The sequence below is a fragment of the Hemitrygon akajei genome, chromosome 13 (assembly GCF_048418815.1).
Source record: "Hemitrygon akajei chromosome 13, sHemAka1.3, whole genome shotgun sequence".
Taxonomy (NCBI): domain Eukaryota; kingdom Metazoa; phylum Chordata; class Chondrichthyes; order Myliobatiformes; family Dasyatidae; genus Hemitrygon; species Hemitrygon akajei.
In genome coordinates this window covers 31373546-31399549 of record NC_133136.1, presented here as the reverse complement: position 1 = coordinate 31399549, position 26004 = coordinate 31373546, and the positions used below count along the sequence as shown (strand labels likewise).

Sequence of the window (26004 nt, the reverse complement as noted above, 5' to 3'; positions counted from 1 at the left end):
CATTTGAATACAAGGATTGAAATTTAAAATTGAAGTTTCGATCAACTGAGAACTAATTAGGTCGCTGAATGGTGCAATGACGAAATGAACAGCAGAATTTTCGATGAAGTACTGTTTATGAAGGGTGGAATATGGGAGCCTAGCCAAGGATTGTTGCTGCAATCGAGTCTGAGACTGGTGAAGGTACGGATGAGTCATAGAGTCTTTGAGCACTTTGGCACATCTAGTCCATGCTGAACTCTTTTACTCTGCCCCATTGCATAGACCCACACCTGGACCAAAGCCCTCCTTATCCCAGCTATCTATTACTATCCAAGCTTCCCTTAAAAGTTGCAGACAGGCCTACATCTTACCACTTGATGAGTAGTAGCATGCAGACAAGGGATAGGGCAGGGCCAAGGACAGATGCTTCATAGATTTTAAAAATGGCACAAGGCGTTCAAAGAAATTCTATAGCTGTAACTAAATTGTATTTAAATATAAATACTATGGATAACAATAATCAGGACTTTGCCAACCTTGGGTGATAAATCTCTCCTGTCTTTTACTCACTCATTATCTCTCTCCACCTGTTTGCCACTGCTCTACTACTCACACCCTCACCCATTGAACAGAACCATTCAACCAAAGGTCTTTTAGCCAGGTTTACACCTGTTTACATTTGACAATGGGTCCTGTCACATACATATTTACATTCATCATAAAGCTGAAAGGGTCAAGTTAGCTACAATAGGCAAGCCCGATGAATGCTGCAAATCATTACACTGATGATACTTTATAAACATAAAGTTAATAACATATTCTATTGTTTTGGCCCAAAGAAAAATGTGTAAAGAACACATGTAACATAAGCCTTCTGAGATACTTACAATGGTGGGGAAAATTAGATAATTCTCTAGATGAACTTTCAGTGGCATGAATAGCAATGATGCTTCATTACCAGATGAACTCGATGCCTTCTATGAATGCTTTGAAAGGAAGAGCACAACTACGGCTGTGAAGATTCCTGCTGCACCTGACGATCGTGTGATCTCTGTCTCAGAGGCCAGCATTCATCTGTCTTTAAGGAGAGTGAACCTTCGCAAGGCGGAAGCTCCCGATGGAGTATCTGGTAAGGCTCTGAAAACCTGTGCAACCAACTAACGGGAGTATTCAAGGACATTTTCAACTTCTCACTGCTATGGGCGGAAGTTCCCATTTGCTTCAAAAAGGCAACAATTGGCAATTCAAAAAGACAACAACCAGTGCCTAAGAAGAGTAATGTGGGCTGCCTTAATGACTATTGCCCGGTAGCACTCACTTCGACAGTGATGAGATTTGAAAGGTTGGTCATGACTAGACTAAACTCCTGCCTCAGCAAGGACCTGGACCCATTTCAATTTGCCTATTGCCACAATAGGTCAATGGCAGACACAATCTTAATGGCTCTCCACATGGCTTTAGACCACCTAGACAACACAAACACCTACGTCAGGATGCTGTTCATCGACTATAGCTCAGCATTTAATACCATCATTCCCACAATCTTGATTGAGAAGTTTCAGAACCTGGGCCTCTGTACCTCCCACTGCAAATGGATCCTTGATTTCCTAACCAGAAGACCACAATCTGTGCGGATCAGTGATAACATATCGCCCTCATACACCCCTCAGCTTAGCCCACTGCTCTACTCTCTATATACACATAACTGTGTGGCTAGGCATAGCTCAAATAAATTTGCTGACGATTCGACCACAGTAGAATCTCAGGGAGTAATGAGAGGGCGTACAGGAGTGAAATATGCCAACTAGTGGAGTGGTGCTGCAACAACAAACTACCACTCAACGTCAGTAAGATGAAAGAGCTGATTGTGGAATTCAGGAAGGGTAAGTCGAAGGAAGTCATACGAATCCTCATATAGGGATCAGAAGTGGAGAGAGTGAGCAGTTTCAAGTTTCTGGGTGACAAGATATCTGAGGATCTAACCTGGTCTCAGCATAGTGATGTGGTTATAAAGAAGGCGAGGCAGCGGCTATACTTTATTAGGAGTTGAAGAGATTTGGCATGTCAACAAATACACTCAAAAACTTCTATAGTTGTACCATGGAGAGCATTCTGACAGGCTGCGCCACTGTCTGGTATGGAGGGGCTACTGCACAGGACTGAAAGAAGCGGCAGAGGGTTGTAAATCTAGTCAGCTCCATCTTGGATACTAGCCTACAAAGTACCCAGGATGTCTTTAGGGAGCGGTGTCTCAGAAAGGCGGCATCCATTATTAAGGACCTCCAGCACCCAGGTCCTGCACTTTTCTCACTGTTACCATCAGGTAGGAGGTACAGAAGCCTGAAGGCACACACTCAGTGATTCAGGAATAGCTTCTTCCCCTCTGTCATCTGATTCCAAAATGGAAATTGAATTTTTGGATACTACCTCACTTTTTCTTAATATACAGTATTTCTGTTTTTGCATGTTTTTTAAAGTCTATTGAATATACATAATTGATTTACTTGTTTATTTAATATTATTATTTTTTTTTCTCTCTGCTAGATTATGTATTGCATTGAACTGCTGCTGCTAAGTTAACATATTTCACGTCACATGCCGGTGATAATAAACCTGATTCTGATTGGAATTTGGGACAGAAACTTTGAAGACATGATATGAGTAATTGATTACTCAGCTGATCTGGGGTACTGCAAATGTTACAAGTATCTACTGTAGTTTCCAATCCCATATTTGAAACGTTGGGTTGTGGACTCGTTGCCTTTTTGTATCCTGGCTCATCAAAAATATCCACAATTACTTACAGGTCAAGTTTTGGCTGATTTCATTTGGGAATTGAAACAATTTGATATTTTTTAGAGTTGTTTCAAATAAAGGAAGTCACCAGGTAAGGGATATTTGTGCAAGCCAATTATTGCTATTGATGGAATCATTAATATCAATTTCCCTTGCAGTACAACATAATTTACACAATCAATAGAGCCTGTGCAGAACATAAGAAGCTTCAGGATGAAACTGGGGCAGACAATTTTCTTTCCATCAGATCTTGTCTACTCAAGGTGTTCTTGAAGTTATTCAATTTGTTAAATCTCAGCAAGAAACTTCAAAGATGATTTTCTCAATCCTTCACTTGTTGCAGCCACCAGGATAACCCTGAGGAATCTATATTTGCAGCCTCTCATAGAATGTTGCTATGAAATGGCATTCGCCAATAACCTGCTCTCCAAAGTTCAGGCTGATTTCTATCAATGCCATTCAGTTCCAGGCACATTACAATCCTGATCCAATATGGTTAGAAGAGATACGTTGCAACTTAGTTCACAGGTTTGATATTCATGGGAACCAGGGTGGAATTAAGGCAAACACGAGGAAATCTGCAGATGCTGGAAATACAAGCAAAACACACAAAAATGCTGGTGCAATGCAGGAGGCCAGGCAGCATCTATAGGGATGCCCCAAGGGGCTCAGCCCGAAATGTTGACCCTATAGATGCTGCCTGGCCTACTGCGTTCCACCAGCACTTGGAGGGTGGAATTAAGTTGGGTGGCCACTGGGAGAACCTGCTTTTTCTGTCAGACTGAGCGTAGGTGCCATTCAGCACTCGAAACAGTCCTTCCAGGTGAGGCGACACTTCACCTGTGAGCCTGTTGGGGTCATCAAATGTATCCAGTACTCCTGGTGTGTCCTTTTGTATATCGGTGAGTCCGCTTCGCCGAGCACCGACACTCCATCTGCCAGAAAAAGCAGGATCTCCCAGTGGCCACCCATTTTAATACCACTTCCCATTCCCATTCTGACATGTCCAGCCGGGGCTTCCTCTACTGTCGTGATGAGGCCACACTGAGGTTGGAGGAGCGTCACCTTGTATTCGGTCTGGGAAGCCTCCAAATTGATGGCATGCACATTGATTTCTCGAACTTCCAGTAATGCCCCCTCTCCTTCTCTATTCCTCATCCCCCTTTCCCCCTCTCAACTCATCTGCTTGTCTGCCCATCACCTCCTTCATTTGCTCTAACCTCTTTTCTTTCTTTCATGGCCTTCCGTCCTCTCCTATTAAATTCTCCCTTCTTCAGTCCTGTATCTCTTTCACCAATCAACTTCCCAGCTCTTTCCTTGTGTTTCTCCCTCCCCTCCCCACCTCCGCTTCTTTTCTCCAGTCCTGCTGAAGGGTCTTGGCCTGAAATAGTGACTGTACTCTTGTCCATAGATGCTGCCTGGCCTGCTGAGATCAACCAGCAGTGGGAATTGAACCCCACTGATAATCGTTGCTGCTGTAAAATGATTGTGCTAACTGCTACACTATGTCACCTTCATGGTCAATCTCATGGAAAATGTACAGACTGTCACTCTCCTAACTCTAGCACTCTGAAGAAATTATTCAGAGGTTAAAGCTTTTAATGTCACATGAGGAGGTCTGTTACCTTTTATAGACAGAACTACAGTCACATCTGATGCTTTGATTGTCAGGGTCAATGTCATCTTGACTGGCTTAACCTGATTAAACCACACATTTATATCCCTGTTTATTATTCTTCCGCACATTTCATTACTAAGGAGGTAACAGAGAACCTCCGTGAGGAAACGAGATGTTGTTTCCCTTATCATGAGCATGAGCTGATCAGGCACAAGGTTCAGGATCGGACACTGTACTGAAAGCAATGGGAATGGTAGGACACAAAGGAAAAACATAAACCTTTATTGAATATAGTTTCTGTTGAGATTTCACCTCAGATCAAATTGAAGTGTTTTGAAAAGAATATTCTGACATGGTTATTTTTAAATTCAAAGGACATCAGATGTTTTCTGCATGTTTGTACCAAGTCAACTATTATGGACTTCAACTCCCAAAATACAATAGAATTCTCTTACACTTGCTATGTTAGCACCTCATCTCAAGTCATGAAGTAAATTGGGATTAGTTGAAAATATGAAAAAACTGAGTGATTAACTTCTAATAAACTGGTTGGGGCAGATGGAGTACATCAAAGAATGGCCCATAAAATGATGGGTATTGAAGGGTGAACTATTGTTCTAAATAAGCTATGACTAATTAAGTACAAGGAAACCAGCAGGAGATTAGAAAATAATGTATTCCAGTTTGATTAAAACTTGTGTGCGTTATTATTCAAGCATATTTAATAAGAATAAAAGGAATAACCCCAAGTCAATATTGGGATTATGATATACTAGTCATGCCTAACAAATTTATTGCTCAAGCATTCATTCTTCTGAAACATTTAGTTTGGCACTACACTATAAAGCATACAACTGCTATCTTGCTAATCTTAAGAAACACAATTCAGACAACGGAAATGCATTTTTACTATTCCAAATTCCCGTTGTAAGCTTTGAGATTTATTAGCCTTGCTTTGGCTATCTTTGCAGGACTTTGCGGGCTGTGCAAGTGATTTATTCACAATGACATGATCATGCACTCCAAGAATTCATCCTTGTGTGCTGCCGTATCTCTTCACCACAGACACAAGAGGTACTGCAGATGCTGGAAATCTAGAGCAATACACAAAATGTTTTGGCGGAGCTCAGCAGGTCAGGCAGCATCTATGGATGGGAATAAACCGTTGATGTTTTGGGCTGAGATCACTCATCTTGAACATTCTGGGCAGAATGGAAAAGGAAAGAGTGATGGAGTTTTGTACTGGCCCAGGCTGTGTGCTTATATCATAAACACCTCACATTCAGTCTGGAACTGACAGTATGAACATTGATTTCTCTATCTTCCAGTCATTTCTCCACCCTCCTCATTCTCTCCTGTCCCATTCCCCACTCTGGCTCCCCTCTTACCCCTTCTCTTCTCCTCACCTGTCTATCACTCCCCTCTGGTGCCTCTCCTGCCTCCCTTTCTTCTTTTGTTCACTCTCCTCTCTTATCATATTCCTCCTTCTTCAACCCTTTACCTTTTCCACCTATCACCTCCCAGCTTCTCACTTCTCCCTCCCCATACACCTACCTTCCACCTCACCTTCCAGCTTGTAATCCTTTCCCTCCCCCACCTTCTTATTCTGAATTCTTCCCTTTCCAGTCCTGATGAAGGGTCTTTACCTGATACGTCGACTGTTCATTCCTCTCTGTAGATGCTACCTGACCTGCTGGGTTCCTCCAGCATTTTGTTTATGTTGCTCTGGGTTGTGATATTCTGTTCATTAGAAACCAGCTGCATGTTCATGCTTGCTTAAGTAATAATAGATCTCTAACAAATTATCTTGCAATGATAGAAACATTGGCTGTGCCATTAAAAGCTTAAAATAATTTATTCTATAAAATTGTTTCTTTCTATTTATTTTAATTATTAATGTGTAGATCTAACTTAGTGTTTATAATTGTTTATGTCGGTAACCAAATGTTTTCCACAATCTATAATGATAATGTAATCAATTGCATATAAATCTGCTCTTTGTTAGAAATAAAATTATCATCATCAGACAAGCAGAGAGTATGGTTGTCCTACTCACTTTATCAAAACCCTTCATAATTCTAGAACATTTGGCAAGGTGGGAGTAAACGCTCAGCATGGACTAGAAGGGCTGAGATGGCCTGTTTCCGTGCTGTAATTGTTATATGGTTATATGTCTTTATTCTTTCTGTTCCAATAGAACTTACACCATGCTCTTTAGTTTCTTCTTAAGACTATAGTTTCTTCAAGTTAATGAGGTAACTAATAAATAGATATTAAATACAAATTGCAGCTCAGGTATAGATGTAGAAATGAACTATCGTCAACAGGGCACATATGGCCTTTGAATGTTTGCCTGAAAATTACATCCTACAGAATAATACAATTCACCAGAAATCAAGTGTTCCCTTATGCCTGTCTCTACGGTTTCCAGGGCGTGAAAACGGTAAAGCTCCAAAGGTAAATGACACTCTAGTCAGGGGTCAGGGGTGAGATTTCAGTCAAAGAAGGCAATTAATTTCTATACTTAAGAAACAAATTGTTATATTGATAGATTTTTAGATGTAGAAGGAATATAGGGTTTTGGGACTGGTGCGAGCAAGTGGTACTGAAGTAAAAGATTAGTCACTATTGAAAGATAGAGTAGGTACAAGAGAACAAATGGCCTGTGCCTGTTTCTATTTCTTATATAAACTGAATGCAGACTCCCATCATTTAAAGTAGCAAGCCAGGTTGACAAGGACAGAAATTGAAAACCAAGCACTGACGTTGATTCCAGAGGAGGAAAAATTCAAAAGCAGAGCATTTCTATTGTTCAAATGTCACTTTGTTCTTACAGCGGACTGCATGGGCCTTTGGTTTCCATATTACAAAATAAAAGAGGGGCATTGGCGAAGGTGCAAAGACATTTATAATAGCCAGAACTGAATGATTATGTATGCCTGGAAAACCAAAGCCAGCTGAAACACAAAGTCCAAAGGCAGTCTTTAAAATTATGAAAGAATCTGAGAGGGGAGCTATTTGTGTATATGGGTAAGATCAAATGCAAGTATCAGAATTATGAGTTAAGGAATGGGGAGGGGGGCCACTGCACAGGATCAAAATAAGCTGCAGAAAGTTCTGAACTCAGTCGGCTCCATCATCCTTCCCCAGCTTCCAGGACATCTTTAAGGAGTGATGCCTCAAAGAAGTGCCATCCATCTTTAAGGGCCCCATCACCCAGGTCATGCCCCTTTCTCATTACTACCTTCAGGGAGGAGGTACAGGAGCTTGAAGGCACATAATGATTCAGGAACAGCTTCTTCCTCTCCGCCATCAAATTTCTAAATTTCAAACTTCTTACTATAAATTTCTAAATTTCAAACTTCCTACTATAATTTACAGTTCTTATTATTATGAATTGAAATGTACTGCTGCTGCGTAACATAAAATTGTACAGCATATTCAATAATATTAAACCTATTCTGATTCTGATAACAGTTAGAAGATTCATCAAGTACAGGCAAAGTATTTTTACATTAAAAATGTGAAACACATGCCACATGGAGTAGTCAGGGCAAACGGGTGAGTGGGAAAGGAGTACAATGAAATGCTGACTGGAGACTCAGTTGTGAGGGAGGCAGACAGACAGGAGATTATGAGGCTGCCGAAGAAATGCCGGGATGGTGTGTTGCTTCCTGGATTCCAGGATTAAGGATGTCTCTAAGTGGCTGCAGGAATCTCTTGAGGGGGAGGTTGAACAGCCAGAGGTTGTTGTACATGTTGATACAAACAATATAGGTAGAACAAGGGATTAAGTCATAGATTTACAGAGGCATAGAAAAGTACAGCACAGAAACAGGACCTTCACAGATGTGCGGCTAAAGAGATGGTATGGGGGCAGGAGTTCAGGCCTTAGGTTATTGGGATCTTTTCTGCGATAAAAACAACCTGTACAAGAGGAGTGAGTCACACTTGAACTAGAGGGGCACAAGGAAATTTGCTATTGCCACTGGGGAGGGTTTAAACTAGATTGGCAAGGAGTAGGACTCAAGAGAGTGAAGTCAGTGCAAAGAGATGGTATGGGGGCAGGAGTTCAGGCCTTAGGTTATTGGGATCTTTTCTGCGATAAATCAACCTGTACAAGAGGAGTGAGTCACACTTGAACTAGAGGGGCACAAGGAAATTTGCTATTGCCACTGGGGAGGGTTTAAACTAGATTGGCAAGGGGTAGGACTCAAGAGAGTGAAGTCAGTGCAAAGAGATGGTATGGGGGCAGGAGTTCAGGCCTTAGGTTATTGGGATCTTTTCTGCGATAAAAACAACCTGTACAAGAGGAGTGAGTCACACTTGAACTAGAGGGGCACAAGGAAATTTGCTATTGTCACTGGGGAGGGTTTAAATTAGATTGGCAAGGGGTAGGACTCAAGAGAGTGAAGTCAGTGATAGTATATGTAGTATCAGGGCAGCCATATTTACAGTGAACGGGCAGATCATGTTTTAAACTGCACCTGTTTCAATGTATGTGGCTTAACAGGTGAGGCAGATGAGCTGAGCATGTGGATTGCCTTTAGGAACTTGAATATCGTGGCTATAACAGAAACATGGCCGAGGAAAAGGAAATACCGGCAGCTTAATGCATTTGCCGATGCTTTAGGTGTGAAAGAGGAACAGGTAAGAGAGGAGGGGTCATTGTCTTTTTTATAAGGGAGCACATAACAGCTGTAGCTGGAGAGGATATTCTTGAAAGATCATCTAACAATGCCACTTAGGTAGAACTTGGAAATAAGAAGGGAATGATCACCCTGGTAGGGCTATATTATAGACACCTCTCCCTAACAGTCAGTGGGAACTTGAGCAGATATGTTGACAAAATGTACATATTTGTGAGAATAGCAGAGTAGTACTAGTGGGAAATTTCAGTTTTCCCAATATTGACTGGGCTTCCCAGAGGGCAAAGGGCCTGGGTGGGGTAGGATTTGTGTGATGTGTGCTCACATGATATACAGAGAATCTTACTCAAGATGGAGTGATACTGGACCTCCACTTAAGGACTGAGGTGGCAGTGGGGACCATTTTTGGATCCAGTGATCATATTTACATTACTTTTTAAACAGTTATGGGAAATAATAGAATGGCTCCAGAGATTAAAATCTTAAAGTTGACCAGGGTTAACTTTAAGGCGACTGGGCAGGATCTACCTGGGTTCACCTGGCTTACTCTGTTTAAGGGCAAAGGAACAGCTGGATGAGAGGGGATCTCATTGAAACCTTTCGAATGTTGAAAGGCCTAGACAGAGTAGATGTGGAAAGGATATTTCCCATGGTGGGAGAGTCTAGGACAAGAGAGCACAGCCTCAGGATAGAGTGGTGTCCATTTAAAACAGAGATGCAAATAAATTTCTTTAGCTGAAGGGTGGTGAGTTAGTGGAATTTGTCACCACAGGCATCTGTGGAGATTAGGTCGTTGGGTGTATTTAAGGTGGAGATTGATGGGTTCTTGATCGGACATGGCTTCAAAGGTTATGGGGAGAAGGCCAGGGAATGGGGCTGAGGAGGGGAGAAAAAGGATCGGCCACAACTGACTGGTGGAGCGGACTTGATGGGCTAAATGGTCGAATTCTGCTCCTGTGTCTCATGGTCTCAAGAAGGGTAACAGAACAGGCCAGGGAACTAACATGCTAACAGGCTTGACTTCAGTTGTCGGTAAGTTACTGGCTGGAATACTAAGGAACAAGATGTACCATCACTTGGATAGTCAAGGCTTGATCAGATGTCAACATTGTTTTATACGTGTGTGTGTGTGGGGGGGGGGGGGGGTTAGTAGGATGGGGTCATGTCTGAAAAATCTTTTGGAATTTCTCAAAGAGGTAAGGTAACTAAGGTGATAGATGAATGTAAGGCATTTGATGTTTTCTATATGGACTTTGGTAAGGCCTCTGACAAGGTCCTGTATGGTAGGCTGATCTGGAAGGTTGGGTCATTTGGAATCCAGGAGAAGATGACAAAGCGGATTCATATTTGACTTTAGGAAGCAGAGAGTGATGGATGAAGTTTGATTCTCCAACAGGAGGCCTGTAACCAGTGGGGGTGTGCCAGTGGTCAGTGTTAGCCACACAGGATCTTTATTCCCTGGAGCACAGAAGAGTGAGGTGTGACCTCATAGAAGTTTATAAAATCATGAGGGGTATGGATAAGGTAGATGGTTGTAGTCTTTTTCCCAGGGCTGGGAGTCCAGAACTAGAGACCACAGATACCAGATAAGAGGGCAGAGAATTAAAAGAAACCTGAGAGGTAACCTAAACACAGAACATGGAATGGGTTGCCAGAGGAAGTGGTCGAGTTAGATACAATTGCAACATTTAAAAAGTATTTGGAAAGGTACTTGGCAGAGAGGGGTTTGGAGGTTTATGGGCTGAATATGGACAACTGGGACTACCAGGTCAGTGATATGGTCATTGGGTCAAAGGGCCTGTTTCTGTGTTGTATTCTATATTACTTTGGTGAGATTGGCTGTAAATGTGTTGGAGGAGACTCATAGGCAATATAAACAGCACCTGTTGTGAGTTTGATGTAGTTCTGTGTAAATTTGATGGAGACATGGAGAATGGGGGTAAAGCAAAGCCAAATTCCTACTCCCCAGTCACCAACCAATCAAATGAGCACTGGAAAACGATGTTGGAAGTGCCAGAGGTAGTATATGCTTCACGCAAAACAAACATCTTCCCATTGGCTCCACCAATCTTCTTGGCTGTCTTAAAATTTTGTAATAGTCTTGAGCACGACCTTTGCTTTTGTGACACTGCTTCCTAACATGAGTGGACATATACCAATTTCTAAAAATCTGGATAAGGGGTTCTCCTAAGAGCTCCAACCGAACCATGCCTTTTGAAAACACAATAAACTACAGATGTTGGAGCAACAATCTGCTGGTGGAGCTCAGCAGGTCAGACTCATACAGAATATCTTCCCTCTCTATGCAACCCTGATGCCAGATTTTGACCTGAAACGTTGACAATTCTTTTCCCCCACAGTTGCTGCTCATGATAATGAGTTCCCCAGCAAATTCTTTATTGAACCATGTTTTATGCTGCCTGGTCAGCTGTAGGAAATATTGTGGGGTTGAAAGCACTTGGCTGGTTTGGCAAATGGCAGCGCTATTGATATGAGACAGATCAGTCCCTGAGAGGTCAAAGAATGTCACTTAATTCCATTTATTCCATGCTGTAAAGGAATCTTCCAAGCAATTTCTCAATTTTCTGGGATCACCACTGGGCACTATTCGATGCAACTTCTGGGATAATATCCCAAAAATTTTCAATATAATGGTATTCCTTGTAAAGTTTTAGCCACTGTTAAAAAGGGTTATTACATTAAAAAGTTACAGGACTGACATAGTTTTGTTGTTATGAACCCTTAAAACATTATGATTTAATCCAAGAGTGTTTATTCTTATTCCTTTGTTTGTTCTTTGGCTCTCACTTTTCTATCAAGTGAGACATTGCAGTCATTTATTCATGTGGCAAAATAGTCCTGTCACATCAAATAACAGTAAAGCCCACTTGAATCATCACATGCCATTAATGGATTAAGCTAGAGTCAGAAAAGGAAAACAGAAGGTCAGAAATAGAAAAACAAGTTTGATAAGGAAGAGGTGGCTTCAGTGTATGGACCTCTCACATATCACTTAATACACTAGGTCTCATACACTGCGTTATTTATCTAAAAGCACATCTCTCATCAATCTTTAATATTTTGACATCATATAAATCTCCTTTTGCATTGCCCATTTATATATGTAAATTTTAAAATCATATGGGGTACCCAAGTGGAGAAACAAGAAATTTAAATAATAAACTTGGAAAGAGTTCTTGAACATATAGTCTTAGTGTTCTTTAGTTATTTTCAACCTCGTTCACAGACTCTTACCTTCTTCTAAGTAGCAGGGCCTGTTTGTTTTAATATACTTCATGGCTTAACCATAACACTCTTAGCTTTGACTCAGGAGGTGATGGGTTTGAGTCCAGTCCAGTGCCTTGAGCATAAGATCTAGGTTAATATTTCAGTGGTTGGAGGTTTTGGATTTCAATTTACATTTTCAACCAACAACTTGTCTGTTCTTTTTGGTGGATAGAAAATATCCTATTGCACTCCCAAGACATTCAATGATATTTTCCTGAGGCAGTTATTGCCTTATTTGATTCAGCTAAAAAAAGAAATGATCATCTTGGGTAGAAAGAGGTTTCAACAGGTTTCTGATGCTTCCAGCACCTTCCTGTTTGACAGTCAGCTAGAGTATGCCCCAGGGTGCTGGGAACCTTCAAACTTTTCTCATTGTTCAAATTTTGCATTCATATTTCTTTACAACCACACACTCAGTGTCCACTTTATTAGGTATACCTGCTGTTAATGTAAATATCTAATCAATCAATCATATGCCAGCAACTCAATGCATAACGGCATGCAGATGTAGCCAAGAGGTACAGTTGTTGTTCAGACCAAACATCAGAATGGGGAAGAAATGCAGTCTAAGTGATTTTGACAGTGGAATGATTGCTGGTGCCAGATAGGGTGGTTTGAGTATCTCAGAAACTGCTGATCTTCTGGGATTTTCATGCGCACCGGTCTCAAGAGTTTACACAGAATGGTGTGAAAGACTAAGAAAAATGCACTATGCAGTGAGCGGCAGTTCTGTGGGTGAAAATGCTCTGTAATGAGAGAGGACAGAGAAGGATGGCTAGACTCGTTCAAGTTAACAAGAAGGCGACAATAACTCAGATAACCACGTATTACAACAGTTGATGTGCAGAAGAGCATCTTGGAATGCAAAACACGCCGAACCTTGAAGTGGACAGCTTACTGCAGCAGAAGACCATGAGCATATGTTCAGTGGCCACATTATTAGGTACAGGAGATTGCAATTAAAATGGCCACTGAGTATACAGTATGTACAGTACTTCATATTAATGTTGATATGCTAATTTATTATATTTTCCAAAACCAGAGGTTTGAATGTAGAATATGTGCATCAATGGTACTAAATATTTAAAAAAAATACTTCACATACCACATAATTGACATGGCAATCACAGGTAGAAGCAACCACCAGTACCAATCTCCTTTGTTGGAAAATACAGCCATCAGAATGCCAACTAAGTTTCCATTGTATCCATAAAGACCCGCTTCAACTGTAGATCTGAAACACAAAAAACACAATATACGTTCATAACCCCAAGTTAACAAAAATAAGTTCTAGGAGAGAATGGTTTTGTTCAGTTTAGATGAAAAGCTATTGGTCTGAACTGAAGGGCAGCTCAAGGGCACAGATGGTAGAGCTACTGCTCAGCGTGCCAGAGACCTGGGTTCAATCCCGACCTCAGATGCCAGCTTTGTAGAGTTTGCACCTTCCCCTTATGACATGTGGGTTTCTCCTTGTCGCTCTGCTTTCCTCCTACATGCCAAAGTTCTGTGGATTGGTGAATTAGAAAGGCTATGATAAATAGCCTTTAACGTGCAGCTAACTCTTAGGATCTACGGGAAATGAGTAAGACTGTTGGGGGAATACAAATTGGCATTAGTATATGAGACAAATACAAGAGATTCTGTAGATGCTGGAAATCCACACATAAAATGCTGGAGAAACTCAGCAAGTCAGGCACCTTCTATAAACTGATGTTTCAGACCAAGATTCTTCATCAAGCTTAATATGGATTAGTGTAAAGAGGTGTCGATGGTTGACACAGACTTGGTGGGCTGAAGGGTTTGTTTCTGTGTTGTATCCCTGCGTATTTGTGTATGTTGGCTCAGTTTCTCTCCAGCAAGACTGATGGCCTTGGAATAGAAAGGGTCCAAGCAACAAGGTACAAAATTAGTTAAGGAATTTTAATAAAAGAATGGGTGCTTAACTGTAGAGAGATAGAGAAACTAAGGAGTTTGTTCATGTTTGGTTCTGGGCTTCTGCCTTTTATTATTTGAAATAGTAACTTGGGGTGTAGGCCCAAATTAAGAATCTGTTAATGAAGCAAACCTTTAAAAGATGATAAAAAATAAGAAAGATAGCAAGAAATTCCAGGCAAGTGCCTTGAGAGGTCTATGGGCAGAATAGATGGTAAGTGAAATTCAATACATCCAGTTCTAAGGAAAATGTGAAGTAGAAAATAATTGCAATATGTTGTTCACGAACTTCCTCAATAAAGGTCAAGGTAATGAAAGTAACTAGTTTATGGAAATACTTAAGCCATCTGTTATTTAACAAATCTATAAACTATAATTTCAGAATCAGGCTAGATTTTCCAATGAAGGCAAATGTTCATGCTATAAACTGTCTCGCAATTTAAACCTCCCATACATAAATATAGATCACAAGCATTAAAACACTTCAAAGTCTTAAAATTGTTAAGGAGAAAACATGTATTAGCACAATACATTTACCTGTTCTGACTGAGCACAACTGCTGCCAGAGTTGAGAACACAGTGCCCACAATGCTATTCAGTGCCCACCACGGATTATGCAAAATTAAACCGGCCAAGATAATAATCCCACTTAATGAATTGTTGACAAACATCACCTGAGCAATTCCACGCAAGTTCCAGTCAATGAAACGAAGGAGAATATTTTGTTCTGTAATGTTTTTAGAAAAAGATTTTAGAACATCCATTTTGTGCACATGACATTCACATAATGCATCCAAGTTACTTCCAGAGTAAAGTTAAACTGCAAGTTGAAATGAACATGCTTGATAATGTTTGAATCTTAAAATTACTGGTCTGCTCAATGTATATCTTCATTGCCCAAAAGGCTTTGAATGAGCCATGCAATACTTAACAGAATATGGGCAGAATCTGAATCAGAATCAGGTTTATTATCACCGGCATGTATCATGAAATTTGTTAACTTAGCAACGGCAATACAATTCAATACATGGTAACATAGAAAAAGAAATAAATAAGTAGATAAATTACAGTAAGTATATATATGTATATTAAACAGATTAAAATAGTGCAAAACAGAAATAATATATATAAAGGAAAAGTGAAGTAATGGCAGAGGGAAAGAAGCTATTTCTGAATCACTGAGTTGGTGCCTTCAGGCTTCTGTATCTCCTCCCTGACGGCAACAGTGAGAAGAGGGCACATCCTGGGTGATGGGGGTCCTTAATAATTGACCCCGCTTTTCTGAGGCACCGCTTCAACTGAGATTGAAGTGTTACGGTGTTCTTCTACATGACATGGTCGCAGGATCACGAGGACTCGGCCCTTGCTAATACCCTCCAGCGGATCAGCTTCTGAGGAAGAGGAGGCCAAGAGGAAGAAAGGAGAAATCTGGCCCCAGAACTCTCTGTACGAGTTATGAATGTAGCACTAAATCATCATTCAGCAAATCTATCCCGTTCATAAATCTATAGTCGCTATTTGATCCTTTCTCCTGTTGCTGACCATCACAGCTCCCAAAATTCCAAAATAAACAAACTCAAAACAAATGTATACATCAAACCATCACATGCACACATCAACCAATTACCACCGAGCATTCTCTTGAGGGGTTCGGGCCTTTGCATGTCCTGGAACTCTAGATTACTGATGAAGGGTCTCGGCTGGAAATATTGACTGTTTATTCCCATCCATCGATGCTGCCTGACCTGCTGATCTCCTCCAGCACATTGTGTGTGTTGCTCTAGATTTCCAGCATCTGCAGTACCTCTTGTGCCCTGGAACACCAATATATAACTGCAGCGTGGCTTTCAGGTGAGATGGCCAACAGTAAGGGTCATGGCATTGGCAATGATTGTGACGCTACTTTAAAAAAGTACAAAATACACACTGGTCCCTACAATGCCTGATAGTTATATTTTCTAGCTTTACAGCCAACTAAATTTGAGGAGGCAGCAAGGAAATACCATTTGGCTATCTAAGTTTTTTTTTGTGTGGGTGTGAGTCATTCTGATTCACTGTGGAAGATTATTTTTAGCAGTTCCTGGAACTTCTTGCTGGGATGATCAGTCCAAGGCAGGTTTAAGTTTAAGATGGAGGTCAGATTGAGCTGATGGTGCATCTGAGCTCCGCACAAGGGACGACAAATGGATTGGATGTCGACTTTGTGCAAAACCTCCATTGAGATTGCACACATGACCTGGTGCTTCCATTGTCCCAGCTGTTTAATTCACTCAGCTCACCCTCTCTCCCTGGCTTTCATTGCTTTTCCCCAGCAAGTTCAACAGCTTGTCAAAAAGCAGCTTATTTCTCAACATGACACATGACTACCCCAAATCAGCACTAAACTTGACAATGTCATGTAATGATTCAGCTACTTCCAATTATACCTCCTCTGAAGTCACCTTTTGTTTCTTTGCTTCCACCATAACACCCACTTTTGGCTTGCAACATCATCCTTATTGTCATCTAACCTTTCCTACATTCCATAATACTACAGACTCTCCTTTTGTTCTTTCTCCATTCAGTCTTTCTCTGCATTTGAAAGCACTTCACTTACTTATTTAAAACACAGAAAATTCTGCAGATGCTGGAGATCCAGAGTAACACACACAAAATGCTGGAGGAACTCAACGGGTCAGGCTGTGTCTATGGAATTCGACCCGGAAACATCAACTCTTTATTTCTTTTGTGAGCTGCTGAGCTTCTGGAGCATTTTGTGTGTGTTACTTATTTACTTATCTATTAAGTGTTCCTGTTCTGCTGAAAAGTTCCGGACCTAAAGTGCTTACTCTCCTTGTGTGCAAATTCTGCTTATCAGCTGAGCAATATGAGCATTTTCTGTCCTGTGTCAAATCTGCAATATTTGCAACATTTTGCATCATCTGCAACTTTTTTAGTTTGCCATGTATACTGTTTTTACTGGGCACTCTGGGTTCTGTTCATTAATTGGTGTAAGATGATCCAGGTTTATTTTCCTCTTCTCAACAGTGTTCTTTAGATGGCTTTCCCTGAAGGCACGAAATTGAGCTTAGTGAACAAAGGATTCCTGATGAACAGACATTGATCTGAAACATTCACTCAGTTGCTCTATCCATCCATGCTGCCTGATCTGCTGTGCATTTCTCTGCTATGGTTCTTCTATCTTCCTATCGTTAAAGGAGATCTTGGGCAGTAAAACTACATGGACGTTATAATACAGAAGACGGCCATTTTTCACATTTGTCTTGATTATTATCTTTCAAACAAATATGAACCTAATCCAATATGCCTTGAACATTTCAATAATCCTGCAAATATTTTCTTACAATGCATCTATGGACTCAGGTTCTTATTTAGCTATTGTCTTTTTGGGAGAAATCGTGCAGCGACCTAACAGTCCACGATTAAAGTAGGTATGCAAAAAATTAATGTCTCAATTGCCCTGATGCTTTACAAACTTTTATTTCACTGGTAGATTTGGCTTTGAACACATGTTAAAGCATGATGTTAATATATCTCAATAATTACCCATGGAGTATGTTGAAAAAGAATTAGGGATCACGTACTCTTCATACATACATACATAGAACTCAGAATAATATCCGGTGAAAAGTTGAAGTATCTTAGGGGCATGTGAAGGGGAACTTCTTCCCTCAGAGGGTGGTGTGAGTGTGAAACGAGCAGCGTTCATAATCTACAGCATATGATCTATTACTCTACAGCATAAGGACAGGCCCTATAGCCCATGACATCTGTGCTGATTCTGATGCCAGTTTTGCTGCACATCTGCCTGTATGTGTTCCAACTCCCTCTATTTGCTATCGGTTCATACGTCAGTCTAATTTTACTATTGCAACTCCTACTATCCCCCCTCCCCCCAGCAGTGCATTCCAGGCACCTACCAATATCTGAGTAAAAAATCTTGCCTTGTAAATCTCCTTAAACTTTCCTCTTACCTCTCATATTTGGCATTGCCACTCAGCGAAAAACTTAATCCAAGTAAATTTCTGATTTAAGCAAAATACAGTAAACCTTAATTTCCAAACAACCACTGAAAATTCAATCTTTATTTGTGGGGTCTTTGTTTGTAATCTAATGATTGTTGAAAACTGAAAAAATTCCCTTTCTGTATTTTTGACCTTTCTCTTTCAGTCCCATCTTGCTTCTTATTAAATTTTGCTTCCTGTTGACAATTTTATAATTAATTAAATATTCTAATTTATATTTCCTGGTTTTGAATCTTCATGGCTAATTGGTTTAAGTGCCTTTATCTTTGTTTACTTGTTCCTAGACACCACAAATACCCTTATGAGCATGGCAGACTGAATATTATCGGCAGGAATGATAAAAAGCTATTCAAATGCCTGCCAAAGGTTAGCAGGCCGCACTAAGTGTACTGGACAGCAAGTCCCATGATCTCGCACCTGACTGCTTGTAGCAGCAGTATCTTCCAAAGCTATTTAACAATAATAATTTTATTGTCTGGTCTAAATCTTTGCTACTTAAGCTTAAATCTGTGGCCTCTGACTTTGGGAATTTTAATTTGCAAGCTATCTCTAACCATTCTGCCCCCTGTCCTTATAATTTTAAATCCTTCCACAGGGCATACTCTTTATTTTGCTTCAAAACCCTTGCTGGACAGCGTTCACTGTCCACCAGGTACAATTTAACTGATGTTTTATTGCTCTGCTATAAATTGCTGTATTTCATATTTACTGACATTAAAATCCTCCTGCCATTTCTTTGCTCTGTTCACCTTCTCAATTCCCACTTGAAATTTCTCAGAATTATTTATTTTGTTCTGTCGAAGGGTCTCGGCCCAAAATGTTGACTTGTCCTTTTTTCCATAGATGCTGCCTGGCCTTCTGAGTTCCTCCAGCATTTTGTGTATGTTGCTCGGATTTCCAGCATCTGCAGATTTTCTCTTGTTTGCTATTTATTTTGTTCGCTAGTTTTGCTACAGTTTACAAAGAAATGGAATCAGGGTTGCAAAACACTTCAGCTAATAGGAACAACTAGTGTTACAAAGTGGAAGGTTGGATTAGTGTAAATATAAACTCTGTGGCCAGATATGAAGGTGAGCAGTAGTCACTGTGTGAGGAATAATGATGGCTAATTTAGTTAGGATTTTATCTGCATATTGTATGGATTTTTAGTGCAGCATAATGCCATGTTCAATATTCAGTAAACTGGTTAAACATATTGGAAATGTACAGATTTACCATTCTGTGAGTTAAAGCAAAATTGAATCACAGTGTCCTGACATTATGCCTGTACTTAGGGAACACTGTATAGCAGCAGGAAGGGATCCTCACCCACCACTTGCTTTACTTAAGAAGATTATCAATTATCTGTAAGCTTGTTGGTGACTTATTTGAAAATAAACTGCTGAAGTTTACTGGGTATTGATATTTGATTAGCATGGAAGCATCAGTGGCCATTCATGTGACTAACAAAGCTCACAGGTTAATCAAATTGAGAACATTGTGAACAAAGAAAGTGAACAAAGGCTGCTTTCTGAAAGGAGCAGGAGGAGAGGAAGTGGTTTTCTTAGCAGGAGATCTTACCCTTGAAGAGCCTTTGAACAGCAGTTTAACTATGTCCACCAGACAAGGGGATAATGCATAAGGAGACTATTTCTTGAAGTGCCAAGCACAGTGATCTGTCAACTTTGCGGTTCAACCACAACTATTCCTTCAGTAACATTTTGCAGTTTCACCTATATTGATGTATATGGGAGATGGAGTAATAGAGTCTTAGCTTGTCCCAACTTTTTCAAGATGCTTTCCTATTTGACTGTGTTTGACTCATATCCTTAGTTTAAGCATTTCCTGTCCAAATAACTTTAAAATATTGTTATTGTACCTGCTTCAACTACTTCCTCTGGCAGCTAGTTCCACGTATTCACCACTCTCTGCATGAAAAAGTTACCTCTCAGATCCCTTTTAAATTTTTATCATCTCACATTACATTTATGCCCTCTACCTTTTGATTTCTTATTCCTGGAGTAAAGACAGTGTGCATTCACCCTAGCTACAGTATAGTTCTCTTGATTTTATGCACTGCTACAAGATCACCCTTTAATCTCCTACCCTCCAAGGAATAAAGTCCCAGCCTACCTAACCTCTCCCTACAACTTAGGCCCTCGAGTCTTGGCATCGTTCTCATAAATCTTCTTTGTACTCTTTCCAGCTTAATGATGTATCTCCCATAACAGGGTAACAAAACTGTAAACAATATTCCAGGTGCAGCCTCACCAACATCTTAGCCCGATATTCAAGGAGAGCTGAATTTCTCTCTCCTGGTGGAGAATGTGTACACATGGACGCTCAGGGGTTCTGGACTTAGCAATGGCGCGAAGTGCCATTCATCGTATCCAAGTTACCTTGATATTGTACAAGCCTCAACCACTCTCTCTGGCAGCTAGTTTCACCTCTTCACCACCCACTGCGTGAAAAGGAACTCATAGCCAGAGTTTCCTGCTGGTTTACAGAATTTGCTTGATAACAAGGAAATCAGCATTTCCTTCGTATCAGGTAAAGTCTGTAAACTAGCAGGGAATACTTGATACTAAGGAAATCAGCATGCATCGGTTCTGCAACAATCTCTTCTTTCACAAGACTATTGCACCAGACTAAAAGGTGGTTAACCTGGGATCAAGCACTTTGTTGCTGACATCATTTCAAAGAGCATGTGCAGATGGAGAGCGCAATGGAGTTCCAAGGCCCCTGTCACGTCTTGTCACCCTTTAACCTTATCCTTCAATCTCTCTGAATTATGGAGGACAGCATGTGTATAAATATCTCCAGCAGACTTCATCATGATCATCATGACTCCAGTATTTCTACTATTTTTTAATGTTTCTTGATTGTACATAATGATTTTTTAATGTTCTATCGCTAAGCAGCAGTGAACCATCTGATTGGCCTATCAAAGTTCTCTTTGGGAACTAGTTGACTTGATCAGCATTTCTGATCTGGCTATTGTTCACGATTGCACTTAATAAAAAAAATAAAAAAATTAACAGAAACATTCTGTCCACATGAACATCATAGCCCGGAACACTGTGGAATGAGTATGTCTTGCTTTGTAATTCAGATAGAATATAAACATTTGTCATCATCTCATACATAATTTACAACTTGGCAAACAATGTAGGTACACACGGAAATTATGAGCTTTTTTAATTGGGGAAATGATTGGGAAATTTTGGTATAATATTTTATTTTCAAAGGAACCTGCATGTCCTTGTTCAGATGTCACTGAAAAATATTATGTAGGTGCAGTTGACAATTAGAGAATCAAATGGAAGAGTAGCTTTTTTTACTGCAGAATCTTGAGTGTAAGTATAAAAATGTTTTACTACAACTGTATTGGTCTGTGGTTAGACTGTATCTGGACTACTGGGCACAATTTTGGACCCAAATAAGTATGTAGTTACCATGCAAGGAGTGCAATGAAGATACACCAGCCTGCAATAGGTTAGTTGGTCTGCCAGATCTAGAAAGACTGTGCAGGGTAGGCCTCTATTCTACAAGACTGAATTAGATCAAATTGAAATATGTTGGGTAGATATTGGAGGGAAGCTCACCCTTGCTAAGGAACCAGAACCTATTGAGCAAGTCTTAACTTAAAGTAAGTGGTGAGTCATTAGGATTGAAATGAAGGCATGTTTTTCATTCAGGAGGTGAATCTTTGGGATTCTCTATTCCAAAGGACTGGGGAGTTTTGGCACTTATTGCATTCAACACTGGTATCAATAGATTTCTGGATACTAGAGGAATTGAGGACTAAGGGAACAGTGCAGGAGAAAGGAGTAGATATAGAAGATAAGCCGATCTTGTTGAATGGCAGAGCAGGTTCTGTTAGTATTCAGTCTCTCACCTTATATATGTATACATTTTGCATATTTCCTTATTTTACTTAAATTAATAAAGACAAAACATCAACACAACAGCTTCTTACCTTTAAGCCAATTACCAAAATTGTTAATCTTATCAAGCAGGTCTACAAAATCTTCACAATTGCATTTGAAAGACTCAGCCTCTTTGATAGCTGTATTCTGTTCTTTAGATTCTGGTTGAATTTGGTGCAGGAATGTATTTGACTCCACCTAAAATTCACGATCATTTTCAGAATTTCCATAAAAAAAGCTCTTTAAAGTTAAGGACAGACTTAACAAAGTTAAGAACAAATGGCAATAACAATAACAATAAAGCTTAGAAATTTAAGATGTACCTCGTAAATAACACTGTACCAAAAGAGCTTAGAACCCATTTATAACATAGGTAAGAACTTTAATAACAGCTTGTGATTAAGAGTACTACTTCACGTAAGCACGTTTATTTTCATAAGGCATATTTACTTTTAATAGATTCAGTTTCAAGATTTTATATAAAAAGATTGAAAAAGAAAAAGAAAGATTTTATTGTTGCTTTGTGATCACATCCCTCAATTCGGTTCATATAAACCAAAACCCTCTACTAAGAAAATCAAATATTTGCATGGATGTGCACTGAAACATGAACTTAATATAACTGAAGCTGCAGTTTGATATTTCATCTGTTGAATAAATTTAAATGAAAATGAAACACTAAGAAATACGGTAATTTATAATGCACAATAAATAGCAACAGCTCTGATGTTCAGAGGGATCTTGTCGCTTCATGAAATTGGCAACCCAATTGATTAGGGTAATTATCAAGGTGTATTGCATACTTGGCTACATTGTTTAGGACACTTGAGTACAGCTATGTGGAAGCTCATGTTGCATAAAGCTTTGGTCAGGCCGCAATTGAGGGATGGTGTGCAGTTCTGGTTTCCGTACTGCGGGAAGATTATGGAGAAGCTGCAGAAGAGGTTCACCAGTTTACTACCAAAAATAGAGGGAATGATCTATAAGGAGAGGTTTGACAAAATCGGATTGTTTTTCTTGGGAGTGTCGGAAGCTGAAGGTCGACTTGACAGCAGCATATGAAATTATGAGCAGCATAGACAGGGGACATAGAGAATATTTCTGGTGGTGGAAATACCAAACACAACAGGGCATAGATTTAAGGAGGGAGAAAGAAAGTTTAAAAGAGATTGGCAATCAAGTTTGTTTTACAGAGACTGACAGGCGCTAAGAAAGCTCTGCCAAGGGAGGTAGTAGAAGCAGACACAATAGCAATATTTAAAAGGCATTTAGTCAGACACTTGAAGAGGCAGAGTATAGAGAGATACATGGGATTGGTAGCCAGATGGGATTAGTGTAGAATTTAGAGATGTTGTAACATAAAATAAGATGATATACAATTTATTTTCAAAGGAAGTGTTGGGGATATAGGGTTTGAAATTTTTAATTTTTGGCTTTATTGCATTGCTTTGATACCACTCCTGGTGTTTTGTGCTCTTCCACTATGTTTTTTCTGATCTTTATTAATATTTTCTTCACCCAGCTGTTCAAATCGATCCAAATTGTGGATCTTTGCCACTTTTTATGTAAGTCTATACTGTAGTCCTATTATTTACATTTGGGCAATTTTATGGGATGCAGACCAGTCACATGACAAATTTCATCCAACCTAAGTTTTGATGTTGAGACAAGCATTTTAGTATGCTGTGATGTGATAAGAGAAGACCATACACCATAAGTCATAGGAGCAGAATTAGGCCATTTGGCCCATTGAGTCTGCTCCACCATTCAATCATGGCTGATTCTTTTTTTCTCCTCCTCTACCCCATTTCCCAGCCTTCTCCCCGTAACCTTTGATGCCATGTCCAATCCAGAACCTATCAATCTCTGCCTTTAATACACCCAACGACCTGGCCTCCACAGCTGCACGTGGCAACAAATTCCACAAATTCACCACCCATGGGCTAAAGAAATTTCTCCGCATCTCTGTTTTGAATGGATACCCCTCTATCCTGAGGCTGTGCCCTCTTGTCCTAGACTCTCCCATCATGGGAAACATCCTTTCCACATCTACTCTGTCTAGGCATTTCAATATTCAAAAGGTTTCAATGAGACCCTCTTTATTCTTCTAAATAACGAGGACAGACCCAGAGCCATCAGACGTTCCACATTTCCAGGAGATGTGATGCTGAATTAAAATTTAGCTAATTTTGAGTCATTCACTCTTCAAAATCAGACTATTTTTAATTTTAGTGTGAATTATTCAAATTTTAACTTCATACTTTTCCCGAAACTTCATATTTTTCATAAAATGAATGGCATGTTTGTCAATTCTATAATTTTTTTTACAATTAATACATAAAATGACTAAATAGGGTTTGGTGAGATATTTCGGTTAGTACAGCGCATGCTGGTAATGTAAATGCAACCACAGAAAAATTAGGATTGATGTTTTTATAGTTTATTGTTAAATTGACACTATTGCAATGACAAACATAATGAATTTAAAAGGCAAGGTATTTGTTTAGAAATTAAAGGAAAACAAATATGTACATATACAGAATACCGCCTTTGGAATACCTTCCTTTATGAGTAGAGGAAGTTGTAGGAGTTGTAAAACTTCCTTGTAAAAGTTTGTAAGTATAGATAGGGCATTGTCCTTCTCAGAAAAATGAATCAAGCTTCGGAAACAGGTGTCTTGGCAATGTACCATGAACATACATCACATTTTAGGCGGCACGGTAGCGCAGCGGTTAGCTTAACGCTATGCCAGCTCGATTTCAAAGTTGATAGGTACATGGATAGTAGGGGTATGGAGGGCTGTGGTCCCGGTACAGGTCGATGAGACCCGGCAGTTCAAATGGTTCGGCATGGACTAGATGGGCCGAAGGGCCTGTTTCTCTGCTGTACTTCTCTATGTCTCTGGGAGTCTGTGATAGCGGTTCAATCGCCGCCGCTGTGGGTACTGAATTTGTACGTTTTCTCTGAGACCCGTGCCCACATTCCAGAGATTTACGGGTTAGTAAATTGGCGCCGGAAGCCGCGACACTTGCGGACTGCGCCCCTCAACATGCTCCGCATGTCACTGTATGTTCCGATGTCTGACCGTACACGTGACAAATAAAGCCAATCTTTATATATCTTTTATCTATAAACTCGTGCAAACCGTTGGGCTGCCACAATCACATCTCTTAGTTTGGCAGCAGGATAAGTGAACGGGAAATGGTCACTGCATCTTACTCAAGCATCGCTGCTGAGCGTAACAACGCTCAGTCTCAGCCGGCTTACGCCCGGTCATCTTCATCTTTCCATTTAGATCCCTCTTTGCCTTTCACTCCGTTTTCTTCGTACTCTCGCTGTCCTTTCAACCCTCTGAAATCTCAGCACCCACTTGATTCTGGCCTCATAATCACCCCAGATTTCCACTTGCCCCTCACAGACAACTTAGTATTCAGCTGCCTTGTTGAGTTCTGGAATTCCCTGTCTTCAGCTCTACTCCGTGCTAATCTTCTGGGCGCTATAAAACTCTTTGACAAAGCGTTCGGTCACTTCTCCCAATACTTCTCTTCCATGTCCCGATCTGAAATTGCGGTATGATATAACTCTTCCTGTGAAGTTGTTCTAACGGATGTTAAAGATGCTGAATGCATTGAAGCCGCATTTGGTTGCCACATTCACCCCCCCCCACCCCCACCCTCTTTGAAATCAGGATGGCACAATGATCCAGCACTTGCCCCCAGTGTGGATCTGTCGGACAGTGAGTGAAATCAAATCAGGAAATCAGCTGTAGCTGTCAAGGGAAAGCAAAGTAAAGCTGGCCGCTTTTA

At 40.2% G+C, this 26004-nt stretch overlaps 1 protein-coding gene across 6 annotated transcripts in view; it reads right to left on the bottom strand.

The window, feature by feature from the left end:
• The window catches only part of LOC140737737 (urea transporter 2-like), a 73843-nt gene that overhangs the window by 18944 nt on the left and 28895 nt on the right, over positions 1 to 26004 (bottom strand). For 2 of the 6 annotated variants that reach the window (XM_073064331.1, XM_073064329.1), the window contains exons 2-4: positions 22249 to 22396; positions 14803 to 14992; positions 13439 to 13567 (exon numbers count right to left, since the gene is read on the bottom strand). In XM_073064331.1, the coding sequence (XP_072920432.1) occupies positions 13439 to 13567; positions 14803 to 14992; positions 22249 to 22396 (467 nt within the window). Of the gene's footprint in view, positions 1 to 13438; positions 13568 to 14802; positions 14993 to 22248; positions 22397 to 26004 lie in introns of those variants that run through there. The other 4 variants (XM_073064335.1, XM_073064333.1, XM_073064332.1 and 1 more) reach the window with 3 other exon arrangements.